The sequence below is a fragment of the Salvelinus namaycush genome, chromosome 3, assembly GCF_016432855.1.
Source record: "Salvelinus namaycush isolate Seneca chromosome 3, SaNama_1.0, whole genome shotgun sequence".
Classification (NCBI taxonomy): Eukaryota; Metazoa; Chordata; class Actinopteri; order Salmoniformes; family Salmonidae; genus Salvelinus; species Salvelinus namaycush.
Genome location: NC_052309.1, coordinates 69014475 through 69029419, shown reverse-complemented (window position 1 = coordinate 69029419; position 14945 = coordinate 69014475). Strand labels below are relative to the sequence as shown.

Here is a 14945-nt window from a genome sequence, read left to right as displayed (position 1 = left end):
ACACACACACACACACACACACACACACACACACACACACACACACACACACACACACACACACGGCTACTTTAAACACCTTCTCACGTGATAAGAGGCCAGGCGGAAGTCAAGTGATCGAAGGCACATTTACAAGAATACACACACAACAACACACAAACTCAGAATAGCAAACAAGCATAGACTTAACACCACTTGGTGAATTCCAAAGTGATGTCAGAGCGTGGTCTGGATTTTGTGTATGTCTTAGTGATGAATGAAATCATACTTTAAAAATGGAAGAACTTGCTGTGCCTCATTCAACTGTTTAAGTGAGGCATGTTTCTGTGGGCAAACACACGTACACACCCCAGGACCGGGTCCAAATATGACACTTTGCCGTGCACACCCTCTTCATCCACCCTTTTGCCTCTAAAAATGACACGTTCCTTAAAATAGCGCAGAACATTCCGGTGGAACTTTTACGGGGTGCCTCCTCTCCTCTCACAGCTTGGTGGAATAAGATAATTCCCTGAAGGCAGCAGCAACGACAGTTGGAGGACACTTTGGACTCACGGCCCAGTGTGGTCGCGCGGTTGCCGTGGTGACAGAGCGGAGGTATAATGTCCGTTGTGTTGCTGCGGTCTGTGTTTGGTGACCCTTGTCATCGGCAGCTTGGCAGTGGTCTGGTCTTGGGCGGGCAGCGAGATGCTGTGAAGCAGTGTGTGTGTGTGTGTGTGCGTATATGTGTGTGTCTCACCTCGATGTCTCGGATCAGGAGCTGAGTGGGCGTCTCCACGGGGGCTTTTGTGTCGATGACCTTCTGGACAGCGCAGGCCCAGTGCACAGCCTCGTTGAAGTGCTTGGTGTACAGCCTGTAGCAGTGCTTACGCCCATACACTGTGATGCTCCAGTACCCTGAAACACACACACACACACACACACAGGCACAGGGAAGTCAGTCATCAGTGTATCGTGCACTGAAAGTATGAGTAATCATGAAAAAACAGAAACTGAACTTTCAAAGAACAATATAGATATAGAGAGCAGAATCCAAGGCCTATACTTATATAATAACTGTGGTTTCCGAAAATAAGGAAGCCTACTCCACTCTCCCTCTCATGTGGTCTGAACATGGGACACTCCACATATCTGCTGTGACTCCTGCTTCCTCACTTCCTCTCTGGGTTTCACGGAGGTCAGTGGTCATCCCGAGAGGGGCTCCCAACTTTATTAGCCACGAAGCCCAACCGAAATGACTACAACCAAGTCAGGACAGAGGTGTGTCCTCTCCTGGCACAACCCCTGGCCTAACCTCCTGTAAGAACTGAGAAAGTGCTACAGGCAGTGTGGACCCCCGGGCCAATCATACCCGGAGTTTGTTACCATGTGATCTCCTGCTAGCTACGTGACTTGGCATACTGATTTTTCTTTGTTTAGATTGGTCAAGTTCAAAAGCCAAGTGAGGCTAAAGTGTGTGTGTGTGTGTGTGTGTGTGTGTGTGTGTGTGTGTGTGTGTGTGTGTGTGTGTGTGTGTGTGTGTGTGTGTGTGTGTGTGTGTGTGTGTGTGTGTGACCCCATTCACAGCTATTTCACAAGTGAGAGATAGAGAGGTGGAAGGAGATACTAAAAGGGGACTAGTATTGTATTGTATGGTAAGGAGATAAGGAGGAAGCCATTAGGTCCATACAACTCTGCTGGGACAGACTTACTCAGAGGCTCATAGAGGAACACAGACAGAACACACAGCCACCAGTGAGCTGTACTTAGACTAAGGGCAGGACAAAACACACGAAAAAGCAAAACAGAGTACACACTTCTCTGCAGGAAAGTCCCAGAGCAGATTTAGGGGAATGTTTGGGTTAGGTTTTTTTTCTCCTGGAGGTTTTAAGTGGCTGTCTAAAGTCAGCAGGCGAAGGTACAATCCCCTCCATAAAGACACAGAGGGCCTTGTGTGTGTGTGTGTGTGTGTGTGTGTGTGTGTGTGAGTGAGTGAGTGAGTGAGTGAGTGAGTGAGTGAGTGAGTGAGTGAGTGAGTGAGTGAGTGAGTGAGTGAGTGAGTGAGTGAGTGAGTGAGTGAGTGAGTGAGTGAGTGAGTGAGTGAGTGAGTGAGTGAGTATGTGTGTGTGTGTGTGTGTGTGTGTGTCGTGGGTGAGTAATAGAAGTGTGTGTGTGTCTTCACACAACAATAGCATTTCACCTGTATTTCCTTTCCGATTCCTGTCATTCAGGGTGTTAAATGGTAAAGGGCCATTCTGGTGCTGATGACTCAGAAGGTTCCAGACAAACCCAAGTTGTGGAGAGAAAGGTGGACTGGGTTTTCCAGACTTCCTCTGGGTGTACTGGGCTCACAGGAACTGAGAGGAGACCGTAAATCCTCACATTACGACCGCTTTGAGATCTTTACCAATATTTGATCATTGAACCGCATAAGGATAGGGGACCAATATGGAACTTATTATGTGGGGCTTAGTTATCCAAACAGGGAATTTTGGATGGCATGGAGTTGGTGTTTATGAATCAGAGAGAGAGAGAGAAGAGAAGAGAAGAGAAGAGAAAGAGAAAGAGAAAAGAGAGAGAGTTTATACATGCCAGTGCATGCTCATGTGTCTGTGTGTGCGTGAGTGGCACTCACCCGTCTCCTTGAAGGTCTGTTTGTCTGGCCAGATGACAGAGCAGAGGTTGGTGAGTACCAGTGTTCCCAGTCTGCGGGCACCTCTCTCTGAGCTGCTGTAGTAGTCTAAGGAGTCCAGGCTCAGTACAAACCAGTAGCACCGCTGCTTGATCCAGCTTCCACACACCTCCCGGAACAGCCAGCCTACACACACACACACACACACACACACACACACACACACACACACACACACACACACACACACACACACACACACACACACACACACACACACAATGAATGTGTGAGAAAGATGTTATCAAAAAGGTAGCCAAAAAAAGATCTGCACATGATAGAGTGTGTGTGTATGTGTGTGTTTGCACATGTGTGTGTGTGTGTGTGTATGTGTGTGTGCACAACTGTGTGTGTGCGTGTGTGTGTGTGTGTGGTGTGTGTGTCTTATTTGGTTGAATTTAAGGGTTAATTGGTTTGGGCTGAACATAATCACTAAGAGTTTGAACCCATCGGACATAAAATATGTCTATAACATGCAGAACAGGTTAAAAATAACGGCAGCTAATGGTATAGTCAGACATTAAGGCTTGTGTGCCTGCCACCAGGATAATTACAGCTGTAAAAAACACAGAAAGAAGAAAGCGCGAGGTTGGAGAACAGTCGCTGGTGGAGTAGCAGGAAGAGAACTGGTGGACTGATCTTTCATTAACGCCCAGAGAAGGAGGGAGTGAGAGAGAAAGAAAGGCTGATACATTCTCCTGGCTCCCTTCACCATTCCACCCCTGTCACATAACCATGGCCCTCAGAACTGGCTGGTGTTCAGTAGGCATAGAATGAGACAAAACGGTTTGAAACTGACCAGAATTTGTCCAATAACATTTTTAATTTTCCATTTCATAACTGTTTGTGTTTGATCTCTACAGAACAGGATCCTGGTCTGCAGTGTCCAGCTTTACATGAAGGGGATGTACACTACATGGCCAAAAGTATGTGGACACCTGCTCGTCGAACATCTCATTCCAAAATCTTGGGCATTAATATGGAGTTGGTCCCCCCTTTGCTGCTTTAAAAGCCTCCACTCTTCTGGGAAGGCTTTCCACTAGATGTTGGAACATTGCTACGGGGACTTGCTTCCATTCAGCCACAAGACCATTAGTGAGGTCAGGTACTGTTGTTGGGCGATTAGGCCTGGCTCGCAGTCAGCGTTCCAATTCATCCCAAAGGTCAGGGCTCTGTACCACTTCGTGGCTGAGCCGTTGTTGCTCCTAGACATTTCTACTTCACAATAACAGCACTTACAGTTGACCGGGGCAGCTCGAGCAGGGCAGAAATTTGATGAACTGACTTGTTAGAAAGGTGGCATCCTATGATGGTGCCACGTTGAAAGTCACTGAGCTCTTCAGTGAGGCCATTCTACTGCCAATGTTTGTCTATGGAGATTGCATGGCTGGGTGCTCGATTTGATACACCTGTCAGCAACGGGTGTGGCTGAAATAGCCGAATCCACTAATTTGAAGGGGTGTCCACATACTTTTGTATATATAGTGTACTACCCGTGTCCAGAAGGGAAAGTGGCTGTAGTGTTACCAAACACCAGGCATGCAGCACCCCACAGAGTGTGTTCCAAACGGCACACTGTTCCCTGTGTAGTACACTACCTTTGACCAGGGGACCATAGGGCTCCGGTCAAAAGTAGTGCACTATATAGAGAATAGGGTGGCATTTGGGACACAGACTATGTGTGCAAACTGTTCCTTCTAAATATTTAATCTCACAGAGCTGAGGGTAAATAAACCGGGTTTGGCCAAGCTCTGGCCAGGGGCTGCCCGGAGAGAGAGAGGATGAGAGAGCAAGGGATGGATAGAGGTGGTGGTGAGAGGGAGGGGTAAAACGAGAGAGAGCAGTCAGAGTTCACAGTGAGGGCTGATGGATAGGCTGGCAGAGGGCCCTGGCTGGTCACCCGGCCCAAAGCTGGAGCAGGGCGCTATGGTGAGGGCAGGGTTATGTGGCTGTGCCATCCGTTGAGTGTGTGTGCGTGTGTGCGTGCGTGCGTGCGTGCGTGCGTGCGTGCGTGCGTGCGTGCGTGCGTGCGTGCGTGCGTGCGTGTTTATGGGAACAGCAGTGCCATGTTCATTGGGCTAACTTCTTAGAACAGCTCTGACGCCGAGCCAGCGTCACAGCTTCCTCTGTGGTTAGCAAGCTGCATGCCACCTGTCAGCTCTCCCTCGCTTTCCCTACAGCTCTTTTCTCTTCGCTCAGTCTCTCCCTCTTTCATCTCTCCCCCCGTACCAACTCCCCTTTTTCCTGCGATAAAGTGGTTTTCCCTACATGCAGAGCCCCCATTGCTACCATCCCCCACGTTACAACCCATAGACCTGGAGGGGGGCAGTCGAAGTGGGAGTCTACACACGTCTCATTCTGTTTCCCCTTTCCTAGTGGCAGCCTGGAACACACTATAAACCCACCCAATATAGCCCTGAGGTACTTAACACCACATCAACAGGAGCATAAACACCAACATGAAATGGATAAATAAAAAACTATGAGGTACGACAGGACGGGATTGGGTGGGGTTGATGATTGTGTAGGGGGTAGGGGGATGGAGGGGTGTGGGTGGACTGGTTAGCGGAGAGCTGGGAGGCATGTTGTCTGTCAGTCACACAGGATGTCCTGCAGCTGCTCTTTTTGAGACAGTGAGATAGAGAGACGGCCTACTTTGGAGGGAAAGATGAAGGAGAGAGAGAAAGAAAGAGAGAGAGAGAGTGAGAGAAGTAGAGAAAGAGAAGCAAAGGCAATGAGTGAGAGAGAGAGAAAGGGTGAAACAAGAGTCCTGGTCAGGACCCCCTGCCTACCACTCCCCTCCCCCCCACGATCCTCCATCTGGATCCCATCTCCCTGGCCTGCTAATGCGTCCCCTGGGGGGCCACGGCTCGCCCTTAATTTGTTTCATTTGTGACCCCAGACCCCTAACGCTGGCCCTGCCCCCTGAAACACAGACTGAGCAAACACTGGATTCTGCCTCCCTCTGGTTCTGTTCTGTCCTTCTATCTCTGTGTGTACTTTCTGTTTGTTTTGGAGATTTGGGGGAGATTAAAAAGCATCTGATGACAAACAGTCATCCATAAGGGCACAGAGCTTTAATGAGCTTTAACACTAGGATTATGGGCTGAACAGAATTAGACAGAGATCCAAACAGAAAGGGAAACGATTGCAATTGAGTAGACTGAATCACTTTCCAAATGACCAGAGTACTGGGACACTCTAAGTGATATGTAGCTCAAATTGTTCAGTTTTACTGTGCATTAACAAACAGAGGAATGTAATTTATGTTCGTTACTGCATTCTGTCTCAGAGTTTCTCACTCCCTCGCTACGGCAATCTCTCTCTATACCTTTTCCTCTCTGTCTGTCTCTCTCTGTCTAAGGCACGGTTGATGGCCTATTTCAGACAGCGAGGCGACACTTGGCCCCAGTTGCCTGAGGATGTCCCATTGTAAACCACACCAAACCACATCAAACAGCTAGGGGCACCCTAGCTCCAGGACATTTGAAAATATATCCCTGCACACAACAAGGGCATGAACAGAGCAAGGCCTTCACGTGTCCTGGAGCGTCAGTGGTGCTGGAGATGGTGGTGGTTGGTGGGGAAGACGGCCCGACTGAAGAGAAGAAATGCCAAGGCACACAGCCACCCCAGGGGCCCAGGGGAAGTATCCGTCCTCCGATTGGGAAGGAATGCACCCCCCCTAACCCCATCGCCTGCCCCTAGGCCCGGTCTCAGACATCGGAACAGAGGGAGGAGGGGTGCAGCCAGCCAGTCGGCCAGGGGTGCTGCATGGTAACTGCTGTCAGAATTAGCCGATCAGGCTGCCGCCATCCCAAAGAGGACGTAACTTATCCAAGCGCTGGCATTTTACTGCAACCGTTTCGGTAGCAGGAAAAGCACACATGAATAGCCTGTGAGATCACTCCTCAAAAAGCATCAGGCACGCAAGGCTTATAATGCCGCTGATGGTCATCATTACATGATTACTGGGGGCAGGGTGTGTGTGTGTGTGTGTGTGTGTGTGTGTGTGTGTGTGTGTGTGTGTGTGTGTGTGTGTGTGTGTGTGTGTGTGTGTGTGTGTGTGTGTATGAGGGCTTAGCTGTGGACCGTGAAGTGTACAGTACAGTAGTACAGTATGGTCTACTTATTCAGCGATGACACCGCAAACATGCACAGAGCTCAAGCTCGGCTAACGCTCTCGGATGAGTGAACGTCACCGTCACACAGACTGTTATTACTGTACATGCAAATCACTGGGACTGGAACACAACAGCCACACAAAGAGAAAGGAGAGAGAGAGAATAGAGGGATGGTGTTTAGAAGTGTGTCAGGCAGGCTCACCTTTGACCAGCAGCTCGGGGTCTTCTTCCAGGCCCATCTTGCTCTTCTCTATGATCAGACTCTTCATCTCATCAGGAACCTCTGACAGACTGTGTCTGGGTGAGACAGAGAGAGAGAGGTGGTAAATAACAGCATCATACACTCCCACAGTGAAGGCACCCCCCCCCATACCCTATTGGCTCTGTGTCGAGGGGAGGAGGGTAACCCCACACAACGTCTGCCAACCCTAAGCCTCTCTGACACCCTAAGTGAGAGAGGAGAGGGGGACAAGTTGAAGTGCTGTGAATATCCTTCCCTCCTCCCCAGCTGCATGCATACCACGCCACCGTGGACAGCTCATCTCTCTTTAATTGGTTTGGCTGGCGGGCACAGCGGAGTGGAGAGAAGCGGAGGACTGAAAATAAACGTGAGAGAGCGACGCCGGACTGACTCAAAGCCAGCCAGCCAGGCAGTCCCAGGCCAGAGAGAGAGAGAGAGAGTTCAAAAGGTTACACTGCTAATCGAAACCCATAACAAACATCAAAAACATCTGGGAATTATGGGAAACTGTTGTGAAATGCTCTCTCTCTCTCTCAAGGGCCACTGTCAAATAAGCATTGTAAAAAGAAAAGCCACCACATGCAGTCATGGTGGTGGCGAGGACTTTGGACTGAAAGTGACATTCGTTTCAGACATTTGGCCAGGCAATGTTTTGGACGACTGAGAGCTCAGCTTGTTATCTCTGGCCAAGGCCCATTTCCAGCCCATTAAATTGTTTATAAGGTTCATCTATGCTCATTTATTTATCTAATTACTAGTTTATTTCCTCTATTTCCTGCGTCAAACTAGCCTGTGAGGTATGACGGGACAAACCCTCCTTCCTTCCCCTGAAAACACCAGGCAGGAAATGAGTTTTGGCAGGCGGCCCTCCATCCCTCCACCATGTACAGTCTTAGATAGCGTTTCTCTGGGCTGTGATTATTGATCAAATGATTGTGGAAGGTTATTCCTTATGGAAGTCAGACCTAATCAATGAGTCTGAACATACCCTATCCTGCTCAACTTAGCTTACAGGACTGTGCTGACTGTTCATCTACAATACATGACACCTGCTCAAAGTGTCTCACTATCCCAATATCCACTAGTTGACTCGTGTCAATACGTTTGCCTGTTCCAGACTGTACAGTAGTTGGAAAATATGTGTGTGTATCAGTCTCTAATTTAGGCTGATGCTCAGACACACAGGGAAACACTATACCACATTGGCCCTTACAGAGTGTATGACTGATTCAGCCGGGGAAACGTCAGAGAGACACCAGAGGGTGAGAAAAAGAGGGTCAGAGCCCTGTCATTCTACACCCAGTCTACCTCTGCAGCGAAGCCCAACAGCGACGGCAGCATTCAAACAGTAACGTCATCTGGGACCTTTCCAGTGTATCGTCGCATATCCCTCTTCTCTTAAATACAGAAAAATACATCCAGAAATCTGAGGACGGCTCTTTTGGAGTCCGCGAATAACCCTTGCTGCAGAAACAGATGCAGACAGACCTATATACAGTCATTTAAATGGAGAACTCAATGCACTGATGGGGATTTGGATCTATAGAAAACTCCAACGCAGCCAGCTAGGGGATGGCGTGTTGGTATGTGGAGGACTTGATATCATAGCCTAGGATCATTTTGTGATGTTGTCTGAACGGGGGCACACGTACAAACTCTGGAGAGCACCAGTATAAACCAGCCCTGGATTGGTACCTCTATAGTTTGGGCCTTGCTCAAGGGTACAAAAGCAATGTTAGCTATGTTCCTTAAACTTAAACCAGAAAATTTCTACCCGTGAAATGGGTCAAGTTCCTACCTAAAGCTATAAGCTACTTGGCATATGCATGCACCAGGGTTGTCCCATTTTAGTTTACCAGCCATTTGAGAAATTTACCAGACACATATCCATTGGGTGTGTAAACCCACTAGGGGCGTCCACCCACGGTGCTCAAAAAGACATCACATTTAGATTATGGTAATTCCACTTAACAAAACATGTAACTCCTGTAATGAAGTAGCCAATAAAATGTCATTTTCAAACATTTGCCAAAATGCAGTTTGCGGGAAAAAGGGAAAATACCATTCTAAATAGCGCATCTGACGCAAGCGGTATACGACAGAAATTCAAAGAGCGTGAATCTAAAGACACAATGACTAAGATGGTAATACTGTATGACTAGGATGGTGCTTTTGACTTCTGGACAACGTAGGAAAGTTGATATGAAAACCAATAGAACAGGAGAGAAACGGCAGCGAGCGTGGCAAAGAACAAGGGGAGAGGTGTGTGGCGAAGATAGCCTATAGGCCATCTCTCTCCAAAATGCATGCTCTCAACTCTCCAGAATCTTGCACATTCATTATTTCTTGTGAACTGTATTCCCTAAGATTGTTTATTGTTATCAATTCCCCATTACATACAGTTGAAGTCGGAAGCTTTAACTTCCTGACTGATGTCTTGAGATGTTGCTTCAATATATCCACATCCTTTTCCTTCCTCATGATGCCATCTATTTTGTGAATGCACCAGTCCCTCCTGCAGCAAAGCACCCCCACAACATGATGCTGCCACCCCTGTGCTTCACCGTTGGGGATGGTGTTCTTCGGCTTGCAAGCCTCCGCCTTTTTCCTCCAAACATAACGATGGTCATTATGGCCAAGCAGTAATATTTTTGTTTCATCAGACCAGAGGACATTTCTCCAAAAAGTACAATCTCCATGTGCAGCTGCAAACCGTAGTCTGGCTTTTTTATGGCGGTTTTGGAGCAGTGGCTTCTTCCTTGCTGAGCGGCCTTTCAGCTTATGTCGATATAGGACTCGTTTTACCATGGATATAGATACTTTTGTACCTGTTTCCTCCAGCATCTTCACAAGGTCCTTTGCTGTTGTTCTGGGATTGATTTGCACTTTTCGCACTAAAGTACGTTCATCTCTAGGAGACAGAACGCGTCCCCTTCCTGAGCGGTATGACGGCTGCGTGGTCCCATGGTGTTCGTACTTGCGTACTATTGTTTGTACAGATGAATGTGGTACCTTCAGGCGTTTGGAAATAGCTCCCAAGGATGAACCAGACTTGTGGAGGTCTACAATTTTTTTTTCTGAGATCTTGGCTGATTTCTTTTGATTTTCCCATGATGTCAAGCAAAGAGGCACTGAGTTTGAAGGTAGGCCTTGAAATACATCCACAGGTACACCTCCAATTGACTCAAATGATGTCAATTAGCCTATCAGAAGCTTCTAAAGCCATGACATCATTTGTATTACTAATTAGGCCTACAATAATTTATCGTTCTCATTCTCGGTGTGTAAATGTTGTTGAGAAACAAGTTTTGGTTTTATTTCATAACCATCATTTACGAGTTGTCCCTTTTTTCATTGTCTTTTGTTTGGAGTGCTCCATGTGAGCGATGAGCACGGTTCTTGTTAATGTTGAGGGAGCTTGCATGTCTGAGCAAGCAGAGAATTAGCCTACCTGGCCTGCTGCGCGCAAGTGCCCATTTGGGGATGTCTGATTTCTGCTTGTCTTAGTCATCACCTTCACCACTAATAAGCTCATCTTCTCAGTAATATTTTCTTCACCTCACACAGTAAGTCAACGAAGTCTGTTGTTTTAACATCCATTGCAAATGAAACCGCCTAATAGTTCCTCACAAAAATCTCCCCCTCGATAATCACCAAGCCTCGGTGTGAAAGAGCAAAATATAATAATCTGATGATCCCATATATCCAGTGGAAACGTCATAAAATACTTATCCTTTCCCTTGCGCAAAAACAGCTGTCTGTCCCGAGTTCACTGGTGCCTAAACTCTGAGTGGCTAATAGGCTAGTTGATACAATGTTGCACGTTAGGGCCTGGATCCAGTTGATTGATTTGATACAATGCTGCACTTCACAAATGACAGCTCAAATCCAGACAGAGAGAAAGGGAGGCAGACAGGCTGAGTAGAGAAATTCATGTTATTGAAAGAACCAGAATTTTCATCAGTATATTTTCTACTGTTTTTATGTATTTGTACTTTGTTGACAATGTAAGTTATAGGCCAACAGCTGCATTGGCCATTTCGGAGTTCCATGCGCTCATTTAGGCTATTTAGCCGCCAATGATCACTGTGTCATATGGCAGAGGCTGATCCTCTCACATTAGTTGAATTTTACATTTTTATTAAGATTTTTTATAATTATCCACGTGGCAACGATTTTGAGAACCGAAGACATTATTATTGAAATGAAACTTCCATCAAGATGCACATATGAAAATCACAACTGACCAGCAGATTGGTAGAAATTGTAGGATAATGCTTCCTCAAACTTTAAACCTATAAAGTCTTTAGAAAATAATTGCCTCCACCTTTCTATGGTCAGATTTTCAAGCAAAGTAAGACATGCCTCATAATATGAAGTAAAACACTCAGGTTTCAAACAATTAAATATAAATATGTAAAGTGGTGGGTGATGTAAAGTGGTGGGTAGCCTTCCTACCGTTGTTTTTTCACCAGGTTAATTTGGCCAGCCAGATTTTTATTTATCTGCTTAAATTTGTTTTATTACAGCCAAAAGCCGACAATTACCGGCTAATGGAAACCCAGGTATGCACATGACAACCCTGAGGAGCAATAGTGTGTGGGAGGATAACCCTAACCACTAACCAGATGTAGAAAATGACACATTTCAGAACTAGCATTAGGCAGGATTCAAGAGAGATCATTTGAAAGATTTGAGTGGAGGGAAACGAGGGAAAAGTGGAGGGAAACAGGATAAAGAAAGGAGAGGGAGGGCCGGGCTAAAACCCTCCAGTTGACCTTTTATTCTGTCTCTGTTCAAACAAGCCTGACCTTCAGCTTCAATGGGCCCTCAGCGAATCAGAGGGCCCATCTGGGTCCACAGGCCTTCAGCTAACGTCTAACACACAATCTGCCTTTGTGACTTATTGTAGACACAGGCATCACCAAAAGTCATGTCAAAGACAAAGCCATACAGGAAGACACAGGGGCTTGTTCTAACTTTGATGCCCATGTGCTATAGGTTTGGGAGGTAGGCTACTTTGTGTCGAGGAAAAGTAGTCGGGTGGGTGTGAGTCTATGATATTTTGGTAAGCTGATCCAGAGGGGGCTGTCCAACACACTTCTGTTAGAAGTTCAAACAAGAGGATGAAGCACTGAGCATGTCGAGAACCAGACCAGCAGAACAACAGTTCAAGAGTCTGTCAGACGACAGAGAGACAACAGGCCTGGGCTTTGTGTCATGCTACCTTGAATAATGATTCATTAAGCGTCTATTGACGCACCCATGCATCAATCTAATCTAGAGATATCTATTTCATCAGATATATATTTTTACATGGGCTGCATCTCAGTCCACCGCATTCGCCTATGTCGCCCTTCTGCGTCTGTGGTGAAAAGTGGCAGAGACTACTTTTGAGAAAATGCCAAGAGTGTGCAAAGCTGTCATCAAGATAAAGGGTGGCTACTTTGAAGAATCTCAAATATAAAATATATTTTGATTTGTTTAACACTTTTTTGGTTACTACATGATTCCATATGTGTTTTGATGTCTTCACTATTATTCTACAATGTAGAAAATAGTAAAAAATAAATAAAAACCATTGAATGAGTAGGTGTATCCAAACATTTGAGTGCTACTGTATTTATTTCCTGAGCTTTCTTTATCTCCTAGATATAGGACAGACACTTCAAAACCTTATTCTTTCTGATTTGTTTTTGGACTGTCTGTTTTGCCATTTATGAATGCGTTATTCAATTCTATAGTGGTAGCCAAATTCTAGATTATTTATTTATTTTTTATTATACAGTATCTACAGGGGTCCTAAAATTCCAAATCAAATAGCTAAATGATCCATGGTATGACCATCTTAAAACAATTTCATATGTTAGCTTAGTAGAACCCCCTCCCCCAAAGGCTTAGACTTTAGAGGTTTTAACAGGCAAATCTGCGCCCAGCTGCCCACACAGGCCCAAAGTAATGCTTAAACTCTGCTAATTGAGTAAAGAGGGGCTTGTGAATGAGTGCTGTAAACCAACTATCCAAAACAAGCTTCCATAGCCGGATGGAGGGGGGGGGGGGGGGGGGGGGGGGGCTTAGGGGTGGGGGTTAGTGGACCAGGCTGGTTTCATTTCATGGGAGAGAGCCCTGGTGGTGTGTGGGTGCTAGTTGGGTGGGTTGGTGGGTGGAGGGTAGAGGAGTTTGGGGGTGTAGCTGTAGTGCAGCTGGGGTCACATGTTGGCACTCTGACAGATGAGGCTCTGGGGTTTCCACAGCTGTCCAGTAGACCCCCCCTCCTTCTCCCCCCGCCCCCGTATTCCCAGAAGCCCCGGCTGAGGCCGTGACGGAGGGGCCTTGAGTACTGACTTCCTGTGGAGGCCAGGAAACAATTTTACACGGGATTAGATGGCTTGGAGGGAGAGCAGACCAACAGAACCCCCCCCCAACACACCACTACACCCCCGTGGAGAGACCATGACACAGTCAGGGAGGGATGAAGCTGGGAGAAGAGACAAGACACTCCCATATTAACCTGCCGTTTCAGGTTTTTGTTTAATATTCAAACGTTTCAATTGATCTGTTGATGTGCGTAAGCAATCTATGGTCTGACGTGTAAGTCACCACATCAGAGTTGTCCTGAGGAGGTTTTTTGTGTTTGAGATGTCAGGAATATGGTGAGAGAAGGAAAAATACCATTGTGGAGCTTTGTTTACGGAAGTGTAAGGGAACACATGGATAAGTCCTGCAGCTCAGATGGCATATATCTCCCTCTCCCTAAATCTCTCCCTCTCTCTTTCTTTTTCTCCCCCTCTCCACTCCGGTCTTTCCACTGTAGGCCTAACACCAGCACGCTAAGCAAAACCATCTGTTTGCCCCACATAAACGGGAAGCTAGCTAACAAAGAAAGAGAGAGAGGGAAGAGAGAGGCGGAAGTAGAAAGAGTAGGAGAGAGGGAGTGCCAGAGGGAGAGAGAGAGACTGAGGGAGATGGAAATGAATAATTATCTTTTGGGTGAATACAAATATACACATGCCCCATATACTGTACTTACGATAGACAATTTAACTGTACACAATTCTTATCAAATCAAAAATAAAATAAAATTGTATTTGTCACCTGCGCCGAATACAACAGGTGTAAACCTTATAGTGAAACACTTACTTACAAGCCCTTAACCAAAAATGCAGTTCAAGAAATAGATCTAAGAAAATATTTACTAAGTACAAAAAAATATATAATAATAATAATAATAATAATAATAACAATACAGATGCTATATACAGGAGGACCAGTACCGAGTCAATGTGCGGGGGTACAGGTTAGTTGAGGTAATTTGTACATGTAGGTAGGGGTACAATTACTATGCATTGATAATAAACAGCGAGAAACAGCAGTGTAAAAAGAAAGGGGGGGGTCAATGTAAATAGTCCGGGTGGCCATTTGATTAATTGTTCAGCAGTCTTATGGCTTGGGGGGTAGAAGATGTTTAGAAGCCTTTTGGACCTAGGACTTGGCGCTCCGGTACCGCTTGCCGTGCGGTAGAAGAGAGAACAGTCTATGACTGGAGTCTGACAATTTTTCGGGCCTTCCTCTGACTGCAGGAAGCTTGGCCCCGGTGATGTACTGGGCCGTACGCACTACCCTCTGTAGTGCCCTGCAGTCAGATGCCGATCAGTTTCCATATCAGGCGGTGATGCAACCGGTCAGGATGCTCTCGATTTTACAGCTGTAGAACTTTTTGAGGATCTGGGGACCCATGCCAAAGCTTTTCAGTCTTCTGAGGGGGAAACAGTGTTGTCGTGCCCTCTTCACGACTGTCTTGGTGTATTTGGACCATGATAGTATGTTGGTGATGTGGACACCAAGGAACTTGAAACTCTCAACCCGCTCCACTACAGCCTGTCGAAGTGAATGGGAGCATGTTCAACCC

The 14945-nt window shown here is 46.5% G+C and overlaps 1 protein-coding gene across 2 annotated transcripts in view; it reads right to left on the bottom strand.

The window, feature by feature from the left end:
- The window catches only part of LOC120036126 (unconventional myosin-X-like), a 50021-nt gene that overhangs the window by 14525 nt on the left and 20551 nt on the right, over positions 1–14945 (bottom strand). For both annotated transcript variants that reach the window (XM_038982602.1, XM_038982607.1), the window contains exons 3-5: positions 6998–7092; positions 2615–2797; positions 740–897 (exon numbers count right to left, since the gene is read on the bottom strand). In XM_038982602.1, the coding sequence (XP_038838530.1) occupies positions 740–897; positions 2615–2797; positions 6998–7092 (436 nt within the window). The remainder of the gene's footprint in view (positions 1–739; positions 898–2614; positions 2798–6997; positions 7093–14945) is intronic.